The following is a 20982-nucleotide window of genomic DNA, read 5'->3' as shown; positions in this document are numbered from 1 at the left end:
TTCTGTCACTGCACAACTTCGATGTGATCCCAAAAAGCGTAGATTTGTTGCTTTCCAACCTTCGATCCATCGATTTTGTGCCTTCGAACACTAGGGTTTGCCCCAAATCTTGATCGTCATTTTACTGTTGCTCTCAAAATCACTGTGGTTGAAGGGTTTGATTTTCCGTAGAAAATAAAAAAAAAACAAAAAAGGGTATGATTTGAGCGTACGAAGAGAAGTAAAGTGCTTTATTTATTATAAGGGTAACGATGTCTTTTTGCTCTTTGCCGTTAACAGAGTTACGGTTGCAGTTTACTCCAAAACTATAGGGAGGTGATGTGCTCATTAGTTAACGTCAGAAAGGTTATCTGCCAAACGTTCAAATAGTCCTGTCCTTTCCGTAAATTCCTAGTGCATGAAAATTGCCTCATAATTTCGGCATCCCATTGATGACGGGAAGTTGAACCATGCACTCCGGTGGCGACCATGCCGTGCTCTCTGGTGACGGGCCTTGTTATAGAAACTAGTTTTTTTTTTTATTAAAAAGGAACAATAGATAGTTAATTAGGAAAGAAACAATAATTCAAAATGTAGCCCACCATATACTCCCATTTTTGCAATTCGATCAATCTGAGATCATGGTCAAGCAAATCCCAAATTAACCATCTGATCTTAGGGTTATTACGTGAAAACATTAGGATTTAAGACCATGTTCGTTTTGGGATTAAGAACACTAAAATCCCATAATCACCAACTACGTACATAGCATGCAGTCATGATCCATTTATTTCTGTTTCCCAATCCCATTTTTCAAATAGTCAACCAAGTACCAACCCAGCAATATATCCATTTTTCAAATATTGAGATAATTATGCATGTAAGCAATAAATTAGGAGTTTAAGAGAAAACTTATGTGGATCGAGTTACGCGTAAAGCGTTGTCCTAAGAGAATATACGTCCCCGCTTACACCGAGTTGTGTGACGTTCTACTCTCAAAATAAAACAATATTCCTGCAAAGGTTTGTGTGCAGTTAAAACTTTTCCCGAATCAAGAACCATCAGTATGCTTAAAATCACTTGTGTAAAAGTACGATCGATACACTGAGGTTTAAATCAAAAGTTTTCTCGGTAGTCTTCTTGAACAAGTAAAATGATCAAGAGGGAAAATGTATATGAGCCAATTGCACCCTGATATTTTGGTGGGAAGCGAGTAAGTAGAAGTAAAGGCTTTTAGCTTGTGTAGGAGGAAAAGATTCATCTAACTGGCTCAGTATGCATATATACATGTGGAGTAATGGCCTAATGGGTAGTGGCGGACCCAGGAATTTGTCATAGCGGGAGCACTAATTTTTTTTGTAATCATAATATACGAGTTACAGTTAAGCACATTTACTCCAAAATAATTTTAGCATTCATGATAAATTAACAATTTTAAACTATATATGTTTTTTAATAATTAGCTACTTGGGCAAACTTGCGCACCTTGACTAAATGCATTAAAACAAAATTATCACATGTTCATTATCTATTTTTCTATTACTAACTCTACTATTACAGTTTTGGGGACAAAAAGAATACAAATGCAATATGGGAGTAGACTCGAATTCACGAATAATATAAAAAAAAGGTACGCATTACTATTTTCTATTGCCTTTTGGAAAAAAAGACACAATTTTAGTAGCCTTTTGGGAAAAAGACAAAAAAAACTTGCAGGGGAGCATGGGGGTACGTAGTCTCGAACCCACCACCTCTTGTTTAGAAGGAGAACACTTTACCACTGTACCAACAGACAACTACTTACATGCATAATATATATATAAAACTGCAAAAAAAAAAAATCAAATTAAAAGGCATGGGGCACGTGACCCCACGTGCCCTATGGTAGATCCGCCCCGGCTAATGGGTATGCACCGCCCAAAAATTTAAGAAAATGAGCATCCAATGACCAAAATAAAACATTAGATAAGATATACACATGTGCAGGGCGTTTTTAATAATGGTGTTCTTATTTTCGTAAAATAAAGACATCGCTAGTAGTCCGATCGTGATTTCAGTGGTCCGGATCTATTAATAGTAATAAACCAGTCATAAATGGTTTATCATCATCAGTAGATCTGAACCATTGAAATCACAGTTCAATAGTTGACAATAGATTTTCACAAATAACAAAAATAAAGGTGTCCTCGTTAGAGGGCCCCTGTACACATGTAATTTTAAATGATCTCCAACAATAAATGAATGTGTTTTGCACCAAGCCCACGTGAAGCACGACAGAGCTCATGCACAGTTGTTTGGGCCATATGTAAATTGCTAATCCCCCTGACACACCCCCCGGCCCCACCTCCCTTTTCCCATTATACCCCCGCCTCTCTCTCTCTCTCTCTTTTCTTTCTTTCTTTTTTTACCGTTTGTTTCTTCTTCTTTTTTTTTCTTTTCTTTTCAGTTTCGGTTTTTTTTTTTCATTTTTTTTTCAATTTCGTTTTTTTTTCATTTTATTTTCTTTTCTTTCTTTTCAGTTTGAATTTTTTTTTCTCTTTAATAATAGGTTCAAGTCTAATTCTAGGCTTTGTAAAGTAATTGAGAGAAAAAAAAGTGTTTCAATTGATCATGTTTATCCGACTGTTTTATTTTTATTTTTTTTGTCCTTTATAGATTAAAAAATATAGTTACTAAAATAAGTGTTTCAATTTTCAATCCGTTTGAACCGGTGCAAAGTTGTTATTTTTCTGATCATTTCATCCTAAATGGCCCTAATAAATTTTTGACTCCAAGGTCTTTCAATGGACACCCTAAGAGAGTTTTGAAACTAAATAATGAGTCTTAGGGTATTTGTTGAAAGGCTTTAAACCAAAAAATTCATTATGACCATTTAAAATAAAATAAAATAAAAAACGATCCTTGCTCTGATTTAACTGAATTGAAAATTAAAGCACTTAATTAATTCTTCAATTATATTTTTAAATATACAAAGGGTGTATTTATAGAAATTAAATAAATGAGGTATAAGTAAATAAAAAATTAAATTAAAAAGTAGGGGGACTCGGAGGCTCTGCTGTCCTCATTGGCACAGTAGCCCTTATGAAGCCCCTAAAACGTTTCCGTTTTAGTTATAAAAAAAATAGAAACCAGCCATTTGCAATTCTATGGAGTAGAGACGTGATTTGAAGCAACATACTACTGAATCAGTTAAGAGGATTTATGCTAAATAATGGTTAACAAATTTATTAAATTGTACTATAGTTAAAAAAAAGTAATCCTAAATATAACATTTGTATTTTGGATTAGTATGTCGTTTGCAAAATACATTTCGTAATTAGTTCCCGAACACTAATTGTAATCTTAATAAATTTTTTGCTTTACGGCTTTTCAACGAGCACCCTAAGACTCATTATTTAGTTTTAGAACTCTCTTAGGGTTAGGGTGTTCATTGAAAGGTTTTGGAGCCAAAAATTTATTACGACCATTTAGGATGAAATGATCAGAAAAATAACATCTTTGCACTGGTTCAAATGGATTGAAAATTGAAACACTTATTTTCGTAACTATATTTTTTAATCTATAAAGAACAAAAAAAATAAAAATAAAACAATCGTATAAACATGATCAATTGAAACACTTTTTTTTCTCAATTACTTTACAAAGCCTAGAATTAGACTCAATCTATTATTAAAAAGAAAAAAAATTCAAACTAGAAAGAAAGAAAATGAAATAAAATGACAAAAAAAATTAAACTGGAAAGAAAAGAAAAAAGAAAGAAAGAAAGAAGAAACTGGAAAGAAGGAAGGAAAGAAAGAAAGAAAGGAAGAAAAGGAAGAGAGAGAGAGAGAGAGAGAGAGAGGGGGGGGGTAATTTCGGGAAAGGGAGGTGGGGCCGGGGAGGGGGGTGTGTCGGGGGAGGGGGGGGGAGTAGCAGCCCTCGGGCCATATTTGGTTCTCCTGCTTCTTGGAGAAGAAGTGCTGCAACAACGTATTTCTTTGGACCAATCTGGTATAGTTTTTGGGCCTTTGTGCATGCGCTCTTTTTGAACTCACAATAATGATCGAATTCGTTCATTTTGTAGATCTTGTTGATTACGTCATTGACATAAAAAATTGAGTTTGATCAAACATCGGTAGTACATTTACAAAACTTGACCGAATTGGGAAAAAAAAAAAACTGGATAGGAGCTGTGTCCCACATGCCAAAATTGACCAGTATTTGGAGGATAATTTCCACGTAATTATTATATATGCTTGCTTCTTTCCAAGCTCTTAAACTTGGAAGAGTGAATTTTGAGCATCTTCATACACTTACCGGGTCAAGTTTTGACTTCTTTTTTACTTCCTCCGAGAGGTGTTAAGCATCAACTGATCCAAAGAGGCAAAGATGATACGCATACTCGTGATAAATGTCTATTTATGTTAGTCTGCATATTACAATTGCATCGTCAACTATTGCACTATGAAAAGTACTGTCCTTTCTTCATACTTATGCCTCTTCTTTGATGCTAAACCGTTATAATTCCAGGCAGTTTGGGTTAGTTTTTGTTTTATCAAAATCCATATACTAGGACATTCTATGCGGCTTGGTTCTGGTTTTCCGTAGAGTCAGGAAACAAATTTAAGTGCTGAAAATGTTGAGAGAAAAATTCAGAGTCGATACCTCTATAAGAATTTTCCCCTTCTCGTTATTTAGATTTGACTTAATACCGGTGATGTTCATTGACAAATTCCTGATTAGTTTGTTTTTTCCTCTTTAACTATCTAATCTCCTTTCTATTTCGTTAAGAAACTACTGCTTTCTTTGGCGGTTGTAGAGCAAGGAAGAGTTTTACTCAACAGAGCAAGACATTCTTCTGCACTCAGTCCAGATAATCAAGCAGCATGGTGCTACACTGGGTAGTACTCTGGAAGAGAAATGATCGCTGGATGTATTACAAGGAATGCATAAGAGTTCTTGATCTACTAGACAGACCTGCTTAGGAGGTGTTTCACTTTTTAAAAAAAGTACTTTTTGAAAAAGAAAGTAATTTCAAACTCAAATATATTAAAAGATCTTAATGAGATCTATCAAACAAGATCTATATTGGTAGAAAAATTATTTGCGTAAACACATGATTTTTGAGTTTGAAATAACCTTCTTTATCGCATTCCCTTAATAAATTTTTGAGATCTATTGAACACCCTCTTAATAAATTTTCGGAAATGAGCTACACAGTCCTGAATTTGTGTTACTGTTTGGATTTTTCTGGATTTGATGATATCATTGTTGGAGTTGCATATGCTCTCTCAATTATCGTATTCGTTATTGCTTTTATCTAATTGCAACTATCTCTGTTGAGCTTTTTATCGCTTTTTCAGCCCTTGTGCTTTGTTTCTATTTCAGAGTCACTTTTAGGCAAACTTTTTAGAGATTTGCTTTCGAGACTCAATCTTTCAACATAGACTTGATTTTGAGCGAAAATGGTTTTCAATAATTTGGAAATATCATTTGGCGTTTTCTTAAAATTGGATTCGATTTGAAAAATCCGTCAATTGGTTTTCTAAAACCGGAACTTAGCCAAAACAGCAACCAAAACATAGATGTGCATTTCTATTGTGCATCTTTGTTTTGAATTTAGGACTCTGAAGTGGAAGAAGTTGATTTTCACCCATATATCTAGCGCATTACTCTCGAGCACTCGTCCACATTATTGAAAATACAGATGATTCTTAACCCTGTTTAACAGCCTCATGTTTCAGGTACTCAGCAAACTCAGCAATATACTGATCATGTAGCTTCCGGTCCCCGAAAACCGCGGCAGCTTCTCTCGCTCGGGCCCGGATCCCCTGTCCTTCCTCCGACACCATCGCTCGTTTCAGCGACTCGGCTATATCATTCCCCGTAAACGATCCATCTTCTCTTCTCTCCACTTCAATCCCCAAGCCCTTCTCCACAAGCAGCCTTGCATTCAACCCTTGATCCATTATGAATGGCAACAAAACGAGACAATGTCCGAATTGCAATGTCTCTATCACAGAGCCCCACCCAGAATGAAACAAGGACCCCCCAATTGATTTATGTCCCAAAATCTCCATTTGTGGGGCCCATCCAATGCACACCTTCCCTCTCCCCGATGTCCGGCCACCGAAATCCGACGGGAAAATGTCGGCCTCGTCGGCGGCCCAATTGGGTTTTCTAAGGGCCCATAGAAAAGGCAGATTTGATAACTCTAGCCCATGAGATATCTCATGAACTTGTTCTCTGGTTAGTTTACACTCACTCCCAAACCCAACAAACACAACTGAACTAGGTGGTTGTTGATCCAGCCACTCGAAGATCTCAGTCCAGGGCCCATCAGTAACCGTTTCTCTCTCCTTTGGTGGTTCCGGCGGAAGTAAACCCACTGGAATCACCGGCACGTTGTTGAGTCCGGCAAGTGAATTTAAGTATTCGCATTCAAATTCTATGCAGCTACGCACTGCGATGGCGTGACATGATTCGAGTATTTTGGCGAGTCGGTCAGCATCCGGTTTCCCAGTTCCGTTGTTTCCATAGAATCCTGGGTGCATGAGAATTGCTTCATGGGTGCGGTATGCTATTGACGACGGGAAGCTGAACCACTCCGGTGGCGACGTCATGCTCTCCGGCGATGGCCTATTATGACACAATCCAATGATTAATTCGATGGATTCCATTTTATTTTATTTTCTTGGCAAAAAAATCAGTGTGCAATTAGTGAGCACAAGTCAAATACATGAAAGTACAGAATACCTACCAATGGGCTACAAAACAACTTGCGTTCCATTTTCAAATTGGAGCCATTAATTTTATAAATTCCGTGTAAGTTACTCAATCTCAAAAAGTGAGATTGCTTAGATATTCATAAGTAATCTGTCAAGCAAAATATATTATCAAATAAACCCTAATTTTGAATCACTGGAGAGAAACTTTAAAGTTGGAAATAATCCTAGCCCACAATACCACATACCTAACTCTTCTCCGGCCGTCGCCGACGAGGTACCTCGGCGGCCCAAAGAAAGCACAAACAGCCGCAGAGTAGGCGGAGAAAAAAACAAGGGGCACTTGGCATTCTCGAGCCACATTGGCAGCCCAGTGAGAGATAACGTCAGTGACGATCCAATCTGGTCTCGTTTCGGACACAAACTGCTTGAAGGGTTCCTCCATCAGATCAAATGCCGCCTTGAGAAACTGTATCTTCTCTGGCGGAATATCAACGGTGGCCTCGGCGCCCTCCGGCAACAAGCGACGATGGTCTGCTGCCGGTGTGAGCGGAAGCTCGACCATTGTTACGAGGGGTGCTAGATTTGGAGGGAGTTTCGGGAGTCTCTGAATATTTTTTGGAGTTGAAACGAAGGAGACTCGAATACCTGCATTAGCCACGCACAATACCTATATTTGTGGTACTCATGTAGTAACCTTATAGAGAGTATTAAACGATACGTGCCGAGAAAAGTGGCCACGGAGCATCTCATCGGCCATCAATCGGGCACTTAAAGGCCCCGTTCCTATATTTACTGAGATACGCAGCGAGCAATATTTAAAAATCTTGCTATAGGAAAGAATGGAGGAAGTTAGCCATGTGATATAGTTAGAGTGAAGATGTGAGTAAGACCGTCGTGAGAGAGAGAGAGAGAGAGAGAGAGAGAGAGAGAGAGAGAGAGAGAGAGCTGGCCTGCTTTAGCTAAGGCGATGGAGAGCTGGAAAAAGGGAATCATGTGACCAAAAGCCAGCCATGGCACCATTACAACATGAATCTCTTCTCTCTTCATATTCCTTCTCTGGCTTATCGATCCGCCAAGTCAATGGATGTTACTCCAGAAGCAGCTTAAATTAATAAATGAATCTGTTTTGCTCCAAGCGCACATGAAGCACGACAGAGCTCATGCACAGTATTTATCTGGTCTAGTCCAGTATAGTTTTGGGCCTTTGTGCGCTCCTTTTGAACTCATAATAATGATCTAAATTGTTCATTTTTATAAATATTATTGATTACGGCATTCACACATTAATCCAGCTTGATTGAATATCGATAGTACATTTACAAAAATGGACCCAACTGGGGAAAAATAAAAACTAGACAGGAGATGTGTCCCACGGCCATGTTCGGGGAAGCATTATTGGTGCTCATTTATCAATTTTATTTAAACAAAATATATTAGACTTTGTCATCAATTTCACGAGGTGCCTTAAAAAGGTATTTTTTTGGCCGAAAATGATATGAGTACCGACGCCCGATGCAAGGAAATCATACCGATGGCGGCGCTGGGCTGTCTCCGGCTACCAGGACACGAAAAATAGGGTGTTTAGAAGCACCGTAGACACATCGGATGCCGCTGATTGCCGCGTAGGCCCCCTCGTTTCTTTTTTTTAGAATTTTTGAATAGCTCAAATCTGTCGTTCGGTGGCCGAAGATAGTTCGACGCGAGCGTCGGTACGATTTCCCTACACCAGACGTCGGTACTTAGGCTCCGTTCCGCAATTCAAAATAAGTACTTATTTTTTAAGAAGACAATTTCAAGCTCAAAAATAATACGTTTACGCAAATAATTTTTCTACCAATATGAATATTGTTTGATAGATCCCATTAAAATCTTTTATACGGTACAAAAAAAATTATAAAATTATTTTTCATTTATATTATTTTTAAATTTAAAAATATAAAATAAATTACTTATTTTTAAAAAGATTTCTGGAACGGAGTCTTATAGCACCACTCTTTTTTGGCTAAGCAAGGTGCCTTAAAGTACTCCATTAATTGAGGCAATACATTTCTAATCCTATTTTATTGGTTGTCATTGCAAGAAAAAGGTTATAGGGACCGCACATCACCCACTATCCTTGATTTTTTATTCCAGAAAGGGACAAAAAAGGACCAGCACCCACTAAATCGACACCTAACATTCCTAGATGCAACTACCACTGTTTTTTTTTTTTGATCAAAACTACCACTGTAAAACACATGGAAAAACTCAACAATATTTGTCGGTTCAATTAAATAAGAACAAAACCCTTTATCTATATGGAAAATTTTAAAATCAACCTCATTTTGAGTGTGTGTATATTAATAAATATAAAAAGTACACAGAATTTTTTTTTTTTTTTTTGTCTTTCAGTGAGCTTATCGTCAGCTCAGTGAACTAACAATAGCAATACCATATCTATATATTTCGATTAAAGTAAATAATGGTACCTGAAAATATTCTGTCACTGCACAGCTTCGATGTGATCCCAAAAAACATAGATTTGTTGCTTTCCAACCTTCGATCCATCGATTTTGTGCCTTCGAACTCTAGGGTTTGCCCCAAATCTTGATCGTCATTTTACTGTTGCTCTCAATATCACCGTGGTTGAAGGGTTTGATTTTCCGTAGAAAACAAAAACACAAAAGGTATGATTTGAGCGTACGAAGAGAAGTAAAGTGCTTTATTTATTATAAGGGTAACGATGTCTTTTCACTCTTTGTTGTTAACAGAGTTACGGTTGCAATTTATTTCAAAACTATAGAGAGGTGATGTGCTCATTAGTTAACGTCATAAGGATTATCTGCCAAACGTCCGAACCTAGGGAGGCATTTCGTACTTTGCCCTTTTTATTAGTCTTGTCCTTTCCGTAAATTCCTAGTGCATGAAAATTGCCTCATAATTTCGGCATGCCATTGATGACGGGAAGTTGAACCATGCACTCCGGTGGCGACCATGCCGTGCTCTCTGGCGATGGGCCTTGTTATAGAAACTAGTTTTTTTTTTTATTAAAAAGGAACCATAGATAGTTAATTAGGAAAGAAAAAATAATTCAAAGTGTAGCCCACCATATACTCCCATTTTTGCAATTCGATCAATCTGAGATCATGGTCAAGCAAGTCCCAAATTAACCATCTGATCTTAGGGTTATTACGTGAAAACATTAAGATTTAAGATCATGTTCGTTTTGGGATTAAGAACACTAAAATCCCGTAATCACCAACCACGTTCATAGCATGCAGTCATGATCCATTTATTTCTGTTTCCCAATCCCATTTTTCAAATAGTCAACCAAGTACCAACCCAGCAATATATCCATTTTTCAAATATTGAGATAATTATGCATGTAAGCAATAAATTAGGAGTTTAAGAGAAAACTTATGTGGATCGAGTTACGCGTAAAGCGTTGTCCTAAGAGAATATACGTCCCCGCTTACACCGAGTTGTGTGACGTTCTACTCCCAAAATAAAACAATATTCCTGCAACGGTTTGTGTGCAGTTAAAACTTTTCCCGAATCAAGAACCATCAGTATGCTTAAAATCACTTGTGTAAAAGTACGATCGATACACTGAGGTTTAAATCAAAAGTTTTCTCGGTAGTCTTCTTGAACAAGTAAAATGATCAAGAGGGAAAATATATATGAGCCAATTGCACCCTGATATTTTGGTTGGAAGAGAGTAAGTAGAAGTAAAGGCTTTTAGCTTGTGTAGGAGGAAAAGATTCATCTAACTGGCTCAGTATGCATATATACATGGGGAGTAATGGCCTAATGGGCAGTGACGGACCCAGGAATTTATCATAGCGGGAGCACTAATTTTTTTTGTAATCATAATATATGAGTTACAGTTAAGCACATTTACTCCAAAATAATTTTAGCATTCATGATAAATTAACAATTTTAAAGTATATATGTATTTTAATAATTAGCTATTTGGACAAACTTGCGCACCTTGACTAAATGCATTAAAACAAAATTATCACATGTTCATAATCTATTTTTCTATTACTAACTCTACTATTACAGTTTTGGGGATAAAAAAAATACAAATGCAATATGGGAGTAGACTCGAACTCACGAATAATATAAAAAAAAGGTACGCACAACTATTTTCTATTGCCTTTTGGAAAAAAAAACACAATTTCAATAGCCTTTTGGAAAAAAGACAAAAAAAAAACTTGCAGGGGAGCATGGGGGTAGTCTCGAACCCACCACCTCTTGTTTAGAAGGAGAACACTTTACCACTGTACCAACAGACAACTACTTACATGCATAATATATATATAAAACAGCAAAAAAAAATAAAAAAATAAATTAAAGGGCATGGGGGCACGTGACCTCACGTGCCCTATGTAGATCCGCCCCGGCTAATGGGTATGCACCGCCCAAAAATTTAAGAAAATGGGCATCCAATGACCAAAATAAAACCTTAGATAAGATATACACATGTGCAGGGCACTTTTAATAGAGTACTGCTATTGGTACCGACGGTACCCGTAGGGAAAATGCACTGACGGCCACCGAACGGTCGATCCGAGCCGTCCAAAAATTTTAAAAAATACACGAAAAAGGGGTGCTCGGATCAAGTACCCTACACACCTCGGATGCCATTGATTCTCGCGTAGGGCCCACTCGGTTTTATTTTTTAAAATTTTTGGACGGCTCGGATCGGCCGTCGGTGCATTTTCCCTACCGGTACCGTCGGTACAAATAGGATTTTCGCTTTTAATAAGGGTGCTCTTATTTTTGTTAAATACAGACATCGCTGATAGTCCGATCGTGATTTCAGTGGTCCGGATCTGTTGATGGTGATAAACCGGTCATAAATGGTTTATCATCATCAGCAGATCTGGACCATCGAAATCATAGTCCAATAACTGACAATAGAAGCCCACAAATAACAAAAATAAAGACGTCCTCGTTAGAGGGCCCCTGTACAAATGTAATTTTAAATGATCTCCAACAATAAATGAATGTGTTTTGCACTAAGCCCACGTGAAGCACGACAGAGCTCATGCACAGTTGTTTGGGCCATATTTGGTTCTCCTGCTTCTTGGAGAAGAAGTGCTGCAACAACGTATTTCTTTGGTCCAATCCGGTATAGTTTTGGGCCTTTGTGCATGCGCCCCTTTTGAACTCACAATAATAATCGAATTCGTTCATTTTGTTGATCTTGTTGATTACGTCATTGACATAAAAAAATTGATTTTGATCAAACATCGGTAGTACATTTACAAAACTTGACCGAATTGGGAAAAAAAAAAAAAACTGGATAGGAGCTGTGTCCCACATGCCAAAATTGACCAGTATTTGGAGGATAATTTCCACGTAATTATTATATATGCTTGTTTCTTTCCAAGCTCTTAAACTTGGAAGAGTGAATTTTGAGCATCTTCATACACTTACCAGGTCAAGTTTTGACTTCTTTTTTACTTCCTCCGAGAGGTGTTAAGCATCAACTGATCCAAAGAGGCAAAGATGATACGCATACTCGTGATAAATGTCGATTTATGTTAGTCTGCATATTACAATTGCATCGTCAACTATTGCACTATGAAAAGTACTGTCCTTTCTTCATACTTATGCCTCTTCTTTGATGCTAAACCGTTATAATTCCAGGCAGTTTGGGTTAGTTTTTGTTTTATCAAAATCCATATACTTGGACATTCTATGCGGCTTGGTTCTGGTTTTCAGTAGAGTCAGGAAACAAATTTAAGTGCTGAAAATGTTGAGAGAAAAATTCAGAGTCGATACCTTTATAAGAATTTTCCCCTTCTCGTTATTTAGATTTGACTTAATACCGGTGATGTTCATTGACAAATTCCTGATTAGTTTGTTTTTTCCTCTTTAACTATCTAATCTCCTTTCTATTTCGTTAAGAAACTGCTGCTTTCTTTGGCGGTTGTAGAGCAAGGAGGAGTTTTACTCAACAGAGCAAGACATTCTTCTGCAATCAGTCCAGATAATCAAGCAGCATGGTGCTACACTGGGTAGTACTCTGGAAGAGAAATGATCGCTGGATGTATTACAAGGAATGCATAATTAGAGTTCTTGATCTACTAGACAGACCTGCTTAATAAATTTTCGGAAATGAGCTACACAGTCCTGAATTTGTGTTACTGTTCGGATTTTTTTGAATTTGATGATATCATTGTTGGAGTTGCATATGCTCTCTCAATTATCGTTTTCGTTATTGCTTTTATCTGATTGCAACTATTTTTATTGAGTTTTTTATTGCTTTCTCAGTCATTGTGCTTTGTTTTTATTTCAGTCACTTTTCAGCAAACTTTTTAGAGATTTGCTTTCAAGACTCAATCTTTCAACATAGACTTGATTTTGAGCGAAAATGGTTTTCAAGAATTTGGAAATATTATTTGCCGTTATCTTAAAATTGGATTCGTTTTGAAAAATCCGTCAATTGGTTTTCTAAAACAGGAACTTAGCCAAAAACAGCAACCAAAACATAGATGTGCATTTCTATTGTGCATCTTTGTTTTGAATTTAGGACTCTGAAGTGGAAGAAGTTGATTTTCACCCATATATCTAGCGCATTACTCTCGAGCACTCGTCCACATTATTGAAAATACAGATGATTCTTAACCCTGTTTTACAGCCTCATGTTTCAGGTACTCAGCAAACTCAGCAATATACTGATCATGTAGCTTCCGATCACCGAAAACCGCGGCAGCTTCTCTCGCTCGGGCTCGTATCCCCTGTCCTTCCTCCGACACCATTGCTCGTTTCAGCGACTCTGCTATATCTTTCCCGGTAAACGATCCATCTTCTCTTCTCTCAACTTCAATCCCCAAACCCTTCTCCACAAGCAGCCTTGCATTCAACCCTTGATCAATTATGAATGGCAACAAAACGAGACAATGTCCGAATTGCAATGTCTCTATGACCGACCCCCACCCAGAGTGAAACAAGGACCCCCCAATTGATTTATGTCCCAAAATCTCCATTTGTGGGGCCCATCCAATGCACACCTTCCCTCTTCCCGACGTCCGGCCACTGAAATCCGGCGGAAAAATGTCGGGATCCTCGGCGGCCCAATTGGGTTTTCTAAGGGCCCATAGAAAAGGAAGATTTGATAACTCTAGCCCATGAGATATCTCATGAACTTGTTCTCTAGTTAGTTTACACTCACTCCCAAACCCAACAAACACAACTGAACTAGGTGGTTGTTGATCCAGCCACTCGAAGATCTCAGTCCAGGGCCCATCAGTAACCGTTTCTCTCTCCTTTGGTGGTTCCGGCGGAAGTAAACCTACCGGAATCACCGGCAGGTTGTTGAGTGCGGCAAGTGAATTTAAGTATTCGCCTTCAAATTCTATGCAGCTACGCACTGCGATGGCGTGACATGATTCGAGTATTTTGGCAAGTCGGTCAGCATCCGGTTTCCCAGTTCCGTTGTTTCCATAGAATCCTGGGTGCATGAGAATTGCTTCATGGGTGCGGTATGCTATTGACGACGGGAAGCTGAACCACTCCGGTGGCGACGTCATGCTCTCCGGCGATGGCCTATTATGACACAATCCAATGATTAATTCGATCGACTCCATTTTATTTTATTTTCTTGGCAAAAAAATCAGTGTGCAATTAGTGAGCACAAGTCAAATACATGAAAATACAGAATACCTACCAATAGGCTACAAAATAACTTGCGTTCCATTTTCAAATTGGAGCCATTAATTTTATAAATTCCGTGTAAGTTACTCAATCTCAAAAAGTGAGATTGCTTAGATATTCATAAGTAATCAGTCAAGCAAAATATATTATCAAATAAACCCTAATTTTGAATCACTGGAGAGAAACTTTAAAGTTGGAAATAATCCTAGCCCACAATACCACATACCTAACTCTTCTCCGGCCGTCGCCGACGAGGTACCTCGGCGGCCCAAAGAAAGCACAAACAGCTGCAGAGTAGGCGGAGAATAAAACAAGGGGCACTTGGCATTGTCGAGCCACATAGGCCGCCCAGTGAGAGATAACGTCAGTGACGATCCAATCTGGTCTCGTTTTGGACACAAACTGCTTGAAGGGTTCCTCCATCAGATCAAATGCCGCCTTGAGAAACTGTATCTTCTCTGGCGGAATGTCAACGGTGGCCTCGGCGCCCTCCGGCAACAAGCCACGGTGGTCTGCTGCCGGTGTGAGTGGAAGCTCGACCATTGTTACGAGGGGTGCTAGATTTGGAGGGAGTTTCGGGAGTCTCTGAATGTTTTTTGGAGTTGAAACGAAGGAGACTCGAATACCTGCATTAGCATGCACACACAATACCTATATCAGTGGTAGGGTACTCATGATGTAGTAACAGTATCGAGAGTAGTAAACGATACGTGCCGAGAATCGTATGCAATGGTGAATTTCTCAAAATTATAGACTAGAGAAAAATGGCCACTGACCTGCTTTAGCTAAGGCAACGGAGAGCTGGAAAAAGGGAATCATGTGACCAAAAGCCAGCCATGGCAACATTACAACATGAATCTCTTCTCTCTCCATAATTCCTTGTTTGGTTTATCGATCCCTCGTGTAAGTGGATGTTACTCCAGCTGAAACAGCTTAAATAAATGAATGTGTTTTGCTCCAAGCCCACGTGAAGCACGATAGAGCTCATGCACAGTATTTAACCAGTTCAGTTCGGTATAGTTCTGGGTCTTTGTGCGCCCCTTTTAAACTCACAATAATAATCGAAATCGTTCATTTTGTAAATGTTGTTGATTATGTCATTCACATATTGATTCAGCTTGATCGAATATCGATAGTACATTTACAAAATTGGAACGAACTGGGGAAAAATATAAACTAGACAGGAGATGTGTCCCACGGCCATGTCCGGCGAAGGATTATTGGTGCTCATTTATCACTTCTATTTTTAAACAAAATATATTAAACTTTGTCATCTATTTCACGAGGTGCCTTAAAGTATTTCTTTTGGCTAAGCAAGGTGCCTTAAAGTACTCCATTAATTGAGGCAATACATTTCTAATCCTATTTTATTGGTTGTCTTGTCATTGCAAGAAAAATTTTATAGAGAAAGAGAGATTGTTAGTAGGAGTACTATTTTGTGTTAATTGAGAAACCAATGGAAATTTGGACCACTATTTCGTTGAACATTATACCCGGTGTTCATTTTGGACGAACATTACTCATTTTCTGTAAAGTTTTCTGTAAAGTTTATGCCAGATTAATCAGAACCATTCATTTTATGGCTATTTTGGCTAGTCATTCATCGTCTTTTTTATTAGGGCAAAATACGGATTACCATAATAAGATTTGGACGTTTGACAGATAACCCCCTAACATTAACTAATGAGCACATCACCTCCTTATGGTTTTGAAATAAACTGCAATCGATAGGTTTTCCATCCCATATGACGGAGTGTGTGTGTGATACGCCCCTGTAATGCATGTGTAGACCTAAAAAACGTGTTTCCCTTCGAAAATGATACTTTTCCTTCCCTTAATGCCTTTTACCCATCTCTATAAAAGACCAAATCCGTGTTTACTCCTCCCACTTCATTACCAAGTTTTCAACTTTTTTTTTACAACTTTTAAGGTAAAATATTTTACTTCTTCTATGTAAATTCGTTTTTATTTTTTTAAAATGTAACCCTAGTTTAAATTTTGTTCCTTTTTTACCGGTCATATGAATGGTTTATCATCATCAGCAGATTCGAACCATTGAAATCACGATCCAACAGCTCACAACAAAAGTTCACAAAAAACAAAAATAAAGACGCCCTCATTAGAAGTACACATGTAATTTTAAATTTCTTCAACAATAAATGAATGTGTTTTGCACCAAGCCCCCGTGAAACACGACAGAGCTCATGCACAGTTATTTGGGCCATATTTGGTTCTCCTGCTTCTTGGAGAAGAAGTGCTGCAACAACAGTATTTCTTTGGTCCAATCCGGTATAGTTTTGGGCCTTTGTGCATGCGCCCCTTTTGAACTCACAAAAATGATCGAATTCGTTCATTTTGTAAATCTTATTGATTACGTCATTGACATAAAAATTCAGTTTGATCAAACATCAATAGTACATTTACAAAACTTGACTGAATTGGGAAAAAAAAAAATGGATAGGAGCTGTGTCCTACGGCCGTGTCCCGCGAAGCATTATTGGTGGTCAATTATCACTTTTTATTTAAATATAATATATTAGAGTTTGTCATCAATTTCACGAGGTGCCTTAAAGTATGTTTTTGGCTAAAAGCAAAGGTGCCTTAAGTACTCCAGTAATCAAGGCAATACGTTTCTAATCCTATTTTATTGTTGTCTTCTCATTTCAAGAAAAAAGGTTATGGAGAAAGAGATTGTTAGTAGGAGTGCTATTTTGTGTTACTAATTGAGAAACGAATCAAACTTTGGAGCACTATTTCGTTCACCCACCTGAGTCGTGGGTGAATATTACGCAGTGTTCATTTTAGACAAACATTACTCATTTTTCCGTAAAGTTTACGCCGGATTAATAAAAAACATTCACTTTATGGGTATTTTGGCTAGTCGTTCAACGTCTTTCTTACAGTCCTGTTTTTTTCAAAAAATTGCTGGTGCATGAAAATTGCCTCATAATTTCGGCATGCTTTATTGCTATTACTGTTGTTATGGAAACTAGTTTTATTGAAAAGGAACAATAGATTAACTTGGAAATTGATTTCCGCGCTTCACTTTTGTACGCAGACGCTCCACTTTGTACTGGATGTTACTGATATCCAGTGCAAAGTAAAGCACCTGCGTACATTGTTTTAGCGCCAAAATCAGTGTCCAAAGTTAATTAGGAAAGAAACAATAATTCAAACTGTAGCCCAGCATATAGTCCCATTTTGGCAATTCAATCTGTTATTACATGAGATCATGGTCAAGCAACTCCCAAATTAACCATCTGATCTTAGGGTTATTACGTGAAAACATCAAGATCATGTTCGTTTTGGGATTAAAAACACTAAAATCCCGTAATCACCATCTCCGTGACATGCAGTCATGATCCATTTATTTCTGTTTTCCAACCCCATTTTTCAGATACTCAACCAACCCAGCAATATACCCATCGTGTATCCCTCGGTCGCCTACAACCGGAGCCGCATCTCTCAAACGAGCCCTCATTCCCTCTCCTTCCTTCCCCACCATCGCCTGTCTCAGAGCTGTAGCTATATCACTCCTCCTAAACGACCCGTCTTCGCCCCTCTCAACTTCAATCGCCAGTCCCTTCTCCACCAAAAACCTCGCGTTCAATCCTTGATCGATGATCAGTGGCAAAACAACAAGGCAGTGCCCGAACTGCAACGTCTCAATTGCCGAACCCCATCCAGCGTGAAACAACGAGCCTCCAATGGACGGGTGTGCCAAAATGTCCATTTGCGGCGCCCATCCAATGCAGACCTTCTGTTTGTCGCGCGGAGAGAATCCGGGCGGCAAAGCGTCAAAATCATCCTTGGCCCAAATGGGCTTTCTCAAGGACCATAAGAATGGAAGCTCTGATTCCTCAAGCCCGTAGGCTATCTCGTAAACCTGTTCTCGACTTAGCTTACACTCGCTCCCAAACCCAACAAACACGACGGACTTGGGTTCCTGTTGGTCGAGCCATTTGAAGGTTTCAATCCAGGACTCATCGGTGATTTGTCGTTCTTTCGGTTTTTCAGGTGGGAGAAGTCCTACTGGATTGACTGGCTTTCCTATGAGTTTGGTGAATAAGCTCAGGTACTCGCCTCCCAATTCTCTGCTGGTACGTAGTGCCACGGCTTGACTGGCATTGATTGTTTTTGCGATTCGTTTTGCAGTTGACATTCCCGTTGCATCTTCTCCAAATAATCGAATAAGTGTATCTGTTTGTGAAATTGCCCCCAAAAAACGAGAGAAGAAACAAGTAAATTGGAATAGAGTTGAGAGAATATATGCGAGGTTAATTTCTCGTTGAGATTCTTATTTTTTAAATATCTATTTTTTGTTTTACGAGACAGATTATTTTTTCACAATACATTACGTTTCTTTTAGTTAGTAACACGCCATAAATTAGGCCACACAAGCATGTTGTATACGTTAAGTACGAAATACTATGTTTATGGCGCTACGCCGCACATAAATGCTCCATTAATACTAATAATCTTTTAAAAAATACTATACATCGAAATTTGGGTAGTTCAGTGGTTCACACACAGTGGGTTAACCTAAATTTATTGTTTATTAAAGATTGTCGGGTTTATTAACTGTTAATGATCTTTTGTTTACCTTTAACTAGTCAAAAATATTGAAAAGTTCAGATAAGATTATGTACAGGACACTAATTAAAGACATCGTTTTGAAACTTTTTATTCCTTTTAGAAGCCTTTTTCTTACTTTAGTCAGGATTTTTGAGTTTTTAAATTTATTTTGTTGAGACAAACGATTAATCTCAAAAAATTTGACACAAATATACATATATCCATAAAAATTAAAAAAAACCCACAAACAATACGCTATGAGCAATGGTTTAGCGACCACATCTAAGTACCACCTTTTTTTTTACAACGTGATGTGTCACTATTGCATTGGTAGAATATGTCCCACTACATTACACATCACACGACAAATAGTGCAAATTCTTCCGTGGGTTCATCATATGATACTCAAAAGGTGGTATCCAAATGCGATCTCTATTTGTTTTAGGGTTTTGGATTTTAATTTTAATTATTATTCTATTCCTCTTTAATTATTTCTCTTATTTTTCTTTTTATTTCTCTATAATCATTATCATTATTTTCAATCATTACTCTATTTCTTTCTACACTCATTACCTACAAACTTCAAAAATAGTTGACTTAATAAAATCTAAAAATATACAATATGGATTTTATTTGAAAGATCTCGATGAGATCTTTTATACAGTACAAAATAAATTAAAAAATATTTTTTATATACATTATTTTTTAATTGAAAAATATAAAATAAATATTTATTTTTTAAAAAATTATTCTGGAACAGGCCTTATTTGCCGTCAATAATGTAAATTAGACAGAGAGTCAACGGGAATATTTAAATACGAAAGGCCATAGGAATTATGATGCATTGTGATTTTGGTACTCTAAAAATTAATTGAGGGGCTCCAAAATTGAACTGTATTATTACATGAAACGACGTCGTTTTGGAGCCCCTCTATAATTTTTGGAGTGCTAAAATCAATTTCCATTATGATTCCCAGAATTAATTTCATTTATGAATGCACCGACTGTACCGATTGCTTCAAATCTGCGGTAAGCTACCGACGAAGGAAAAGTCACCCACTCCGGCGGTGACGTCAGGCTCTCCAGCGACGACCGGACCCTCTTCCGTCCGTCCCCGCTTAAATACTCCGGCGGCCCGAAAAACAACCTAGTCACGGCGGAGAACGGCGAGAAGCCCAAAACGGGGACGCCGCAGTCTCTCCCCACGTCGGTCGCCCAGGGAACCATGAAGTCGACGATAAGCCAGTCAGGCGAATGCTCCACAACAAACTTCTCCAACGGCTCCTGAAGGAGGTCGAAGGCTTTGGTTAAGTGCTGGATTTGGTGCATGGGAATGTCAACGGTGGCCTCGGCGCGCCTTCCGGCAGTGGGTCTGAGTCGAGAACGGGCAGCGGAAGCGAGACGAAGCTGAACGGGGGAGAGAGGTTTTGAGGGGGTTTGGGGAGTCTGTGTATGTTTCTTGGCGTTGAGATGTAGGAGACATGAAGGCCGGATTCGGCCAAGGCGATGGCGAGTTGGTATAATGGCATCATGTGGCCGAATGCCGGATTGAGGGAGGAGAACCACATGGATTTTGCTAGCCATATTTGTTTTTGAGTTTTGCAGTTTAGCAGTAGTGTAGTGGGGTTTGGTTTGAGAAGAGAGTGAGGGGTATGGAGTCCTCCATAAATAGACGGAGGAGTTTTAAATGGTTAGAGTAAAATGGCCATTTCAGCTGGAGTATTTTACTAAGGAGGACAGAAAAAACAAGTTGCCTTAGGGGAGGTAAAAAGGGAGGTAAAATAGCTTTGAAAATTTGGTTAGGTATTAAGGTTCCGTTTATGCAAATAATTTTTCTATCAATATGGATCTTGTTTGAGTAGATCTCATTGAGATCTTTTAAATAATGTAAAAAAAATTAAAAAATTATTTTTCATTTTTATTATATTTAAGCTTAAAATTACCTCCTTTTTGAAAAATAATGTTTAAAAGAAAAGTGGAACGACACCTAATACCGAACAACTGTTCATTTGGAATCCCATTTGTTTGATTATTTAATTTTGTCCCTCTCCCTCTCCCTCTCCCTCTCCCTCTC

General features: G+C 38.2%; 3 protein-coding genes and 1 pseudogene across 3 annotated transcripts in view; 1 reads left to right on the top strand and 3 right to left on the bottom strand.

The window, feature by feature from the left end:
* The window catches only part of LOC131333156 (mechanosensitive ion channel protein 1, mitochondrial-like), a 30292-nt gene extending 17518 nt beyond the window's left edge, over window positions 1–12774 (top strand). Inside the window, exon 7 of the mRNA XM_058367520.1 lies at window positions 12613–12774. Within this exon, the coding sequence (XP_058223503.1) occupies window positions 12613–12717 (105 nt within the window). The 3' untranslated portion in view covers window positions 12718–12774. The remainder of the gene's footprint in view (window positions 1–12612) is intronic.
* Window positions 5592–7911, bottom strand: LOC131333160 (putative UDP-rhamnose:rhamnosyltransferase 1). The gene is made up of 3 exons (XM_058367523.1): window positions 7637–7911; window positions 6932–7331; window positions 5592–6597 (listed from the first exon to the last, which is right to left on the bottom strand). The coding sequence occupies exons 1-3, from the start codon at window positions 7731–7733 to the stop codon at window positions 5673–5675; spliced, it is 1422 nt and encodes a 473-aa protein (XP_058223506.1). The 5' UTR covers window positions 7734–7911; the 3' UTR covers window positions 5592–5672.
* A 300-nt stretch (window positions 12775–13074) lies between the features above and the next one.
* LOC131333159 (putative UDP-rhamnose:rhamnosyltransferase 1) lies at window positions 13075–15294 on the bottom strand. The gene is made up of 3 exons (XM_058367522.1): window positions 15110–15294; window positions 14560–14959; window positions 13075–14225 (listed from the first exon to the last, which is right to left on the bottom strand). The coding sequence occupies exons 1-3, from the start codon at window positions 15204–15206 to the stop codon at window positions 13301–13303; spliced, it is 1422 nt and encodes a 473-aa protein (XP_058223505.1). The 5' UTR covers window positions 15207–15294; the 3' UTR covers window positions 13075–13300.
* Window positions 15295–17500: 2206 nt separating this feature from the next.
* Window positions 17501–20507, bottom strand: LOC131332525 (putative UDP-rhamnose:rhamnosyltransferase 1; annotated as a pseudogene).
* Between the last annotated feature and the right edge of the window lie 475 nt (window positions 20508–20982).

Source organism: Rhododendron vialii, chromosome 7a (genome assembly GCF_030253575.1).
Source record: "Rhododendron vialii isolate Sample 1 chromosome 7a, ASM3025357v1".
NCBI lineage: Eukaryota > Viridiplantae > Streptophyta > Magnoliopsida > Ericales > Ericaceae > Rhododendron > Rhododendron vialii.
The sequence above is the reverse complement of the archived record's forward strand: the minus strand, read 5'-3'. Positions and strand labels throughout refer to the sequence as shown.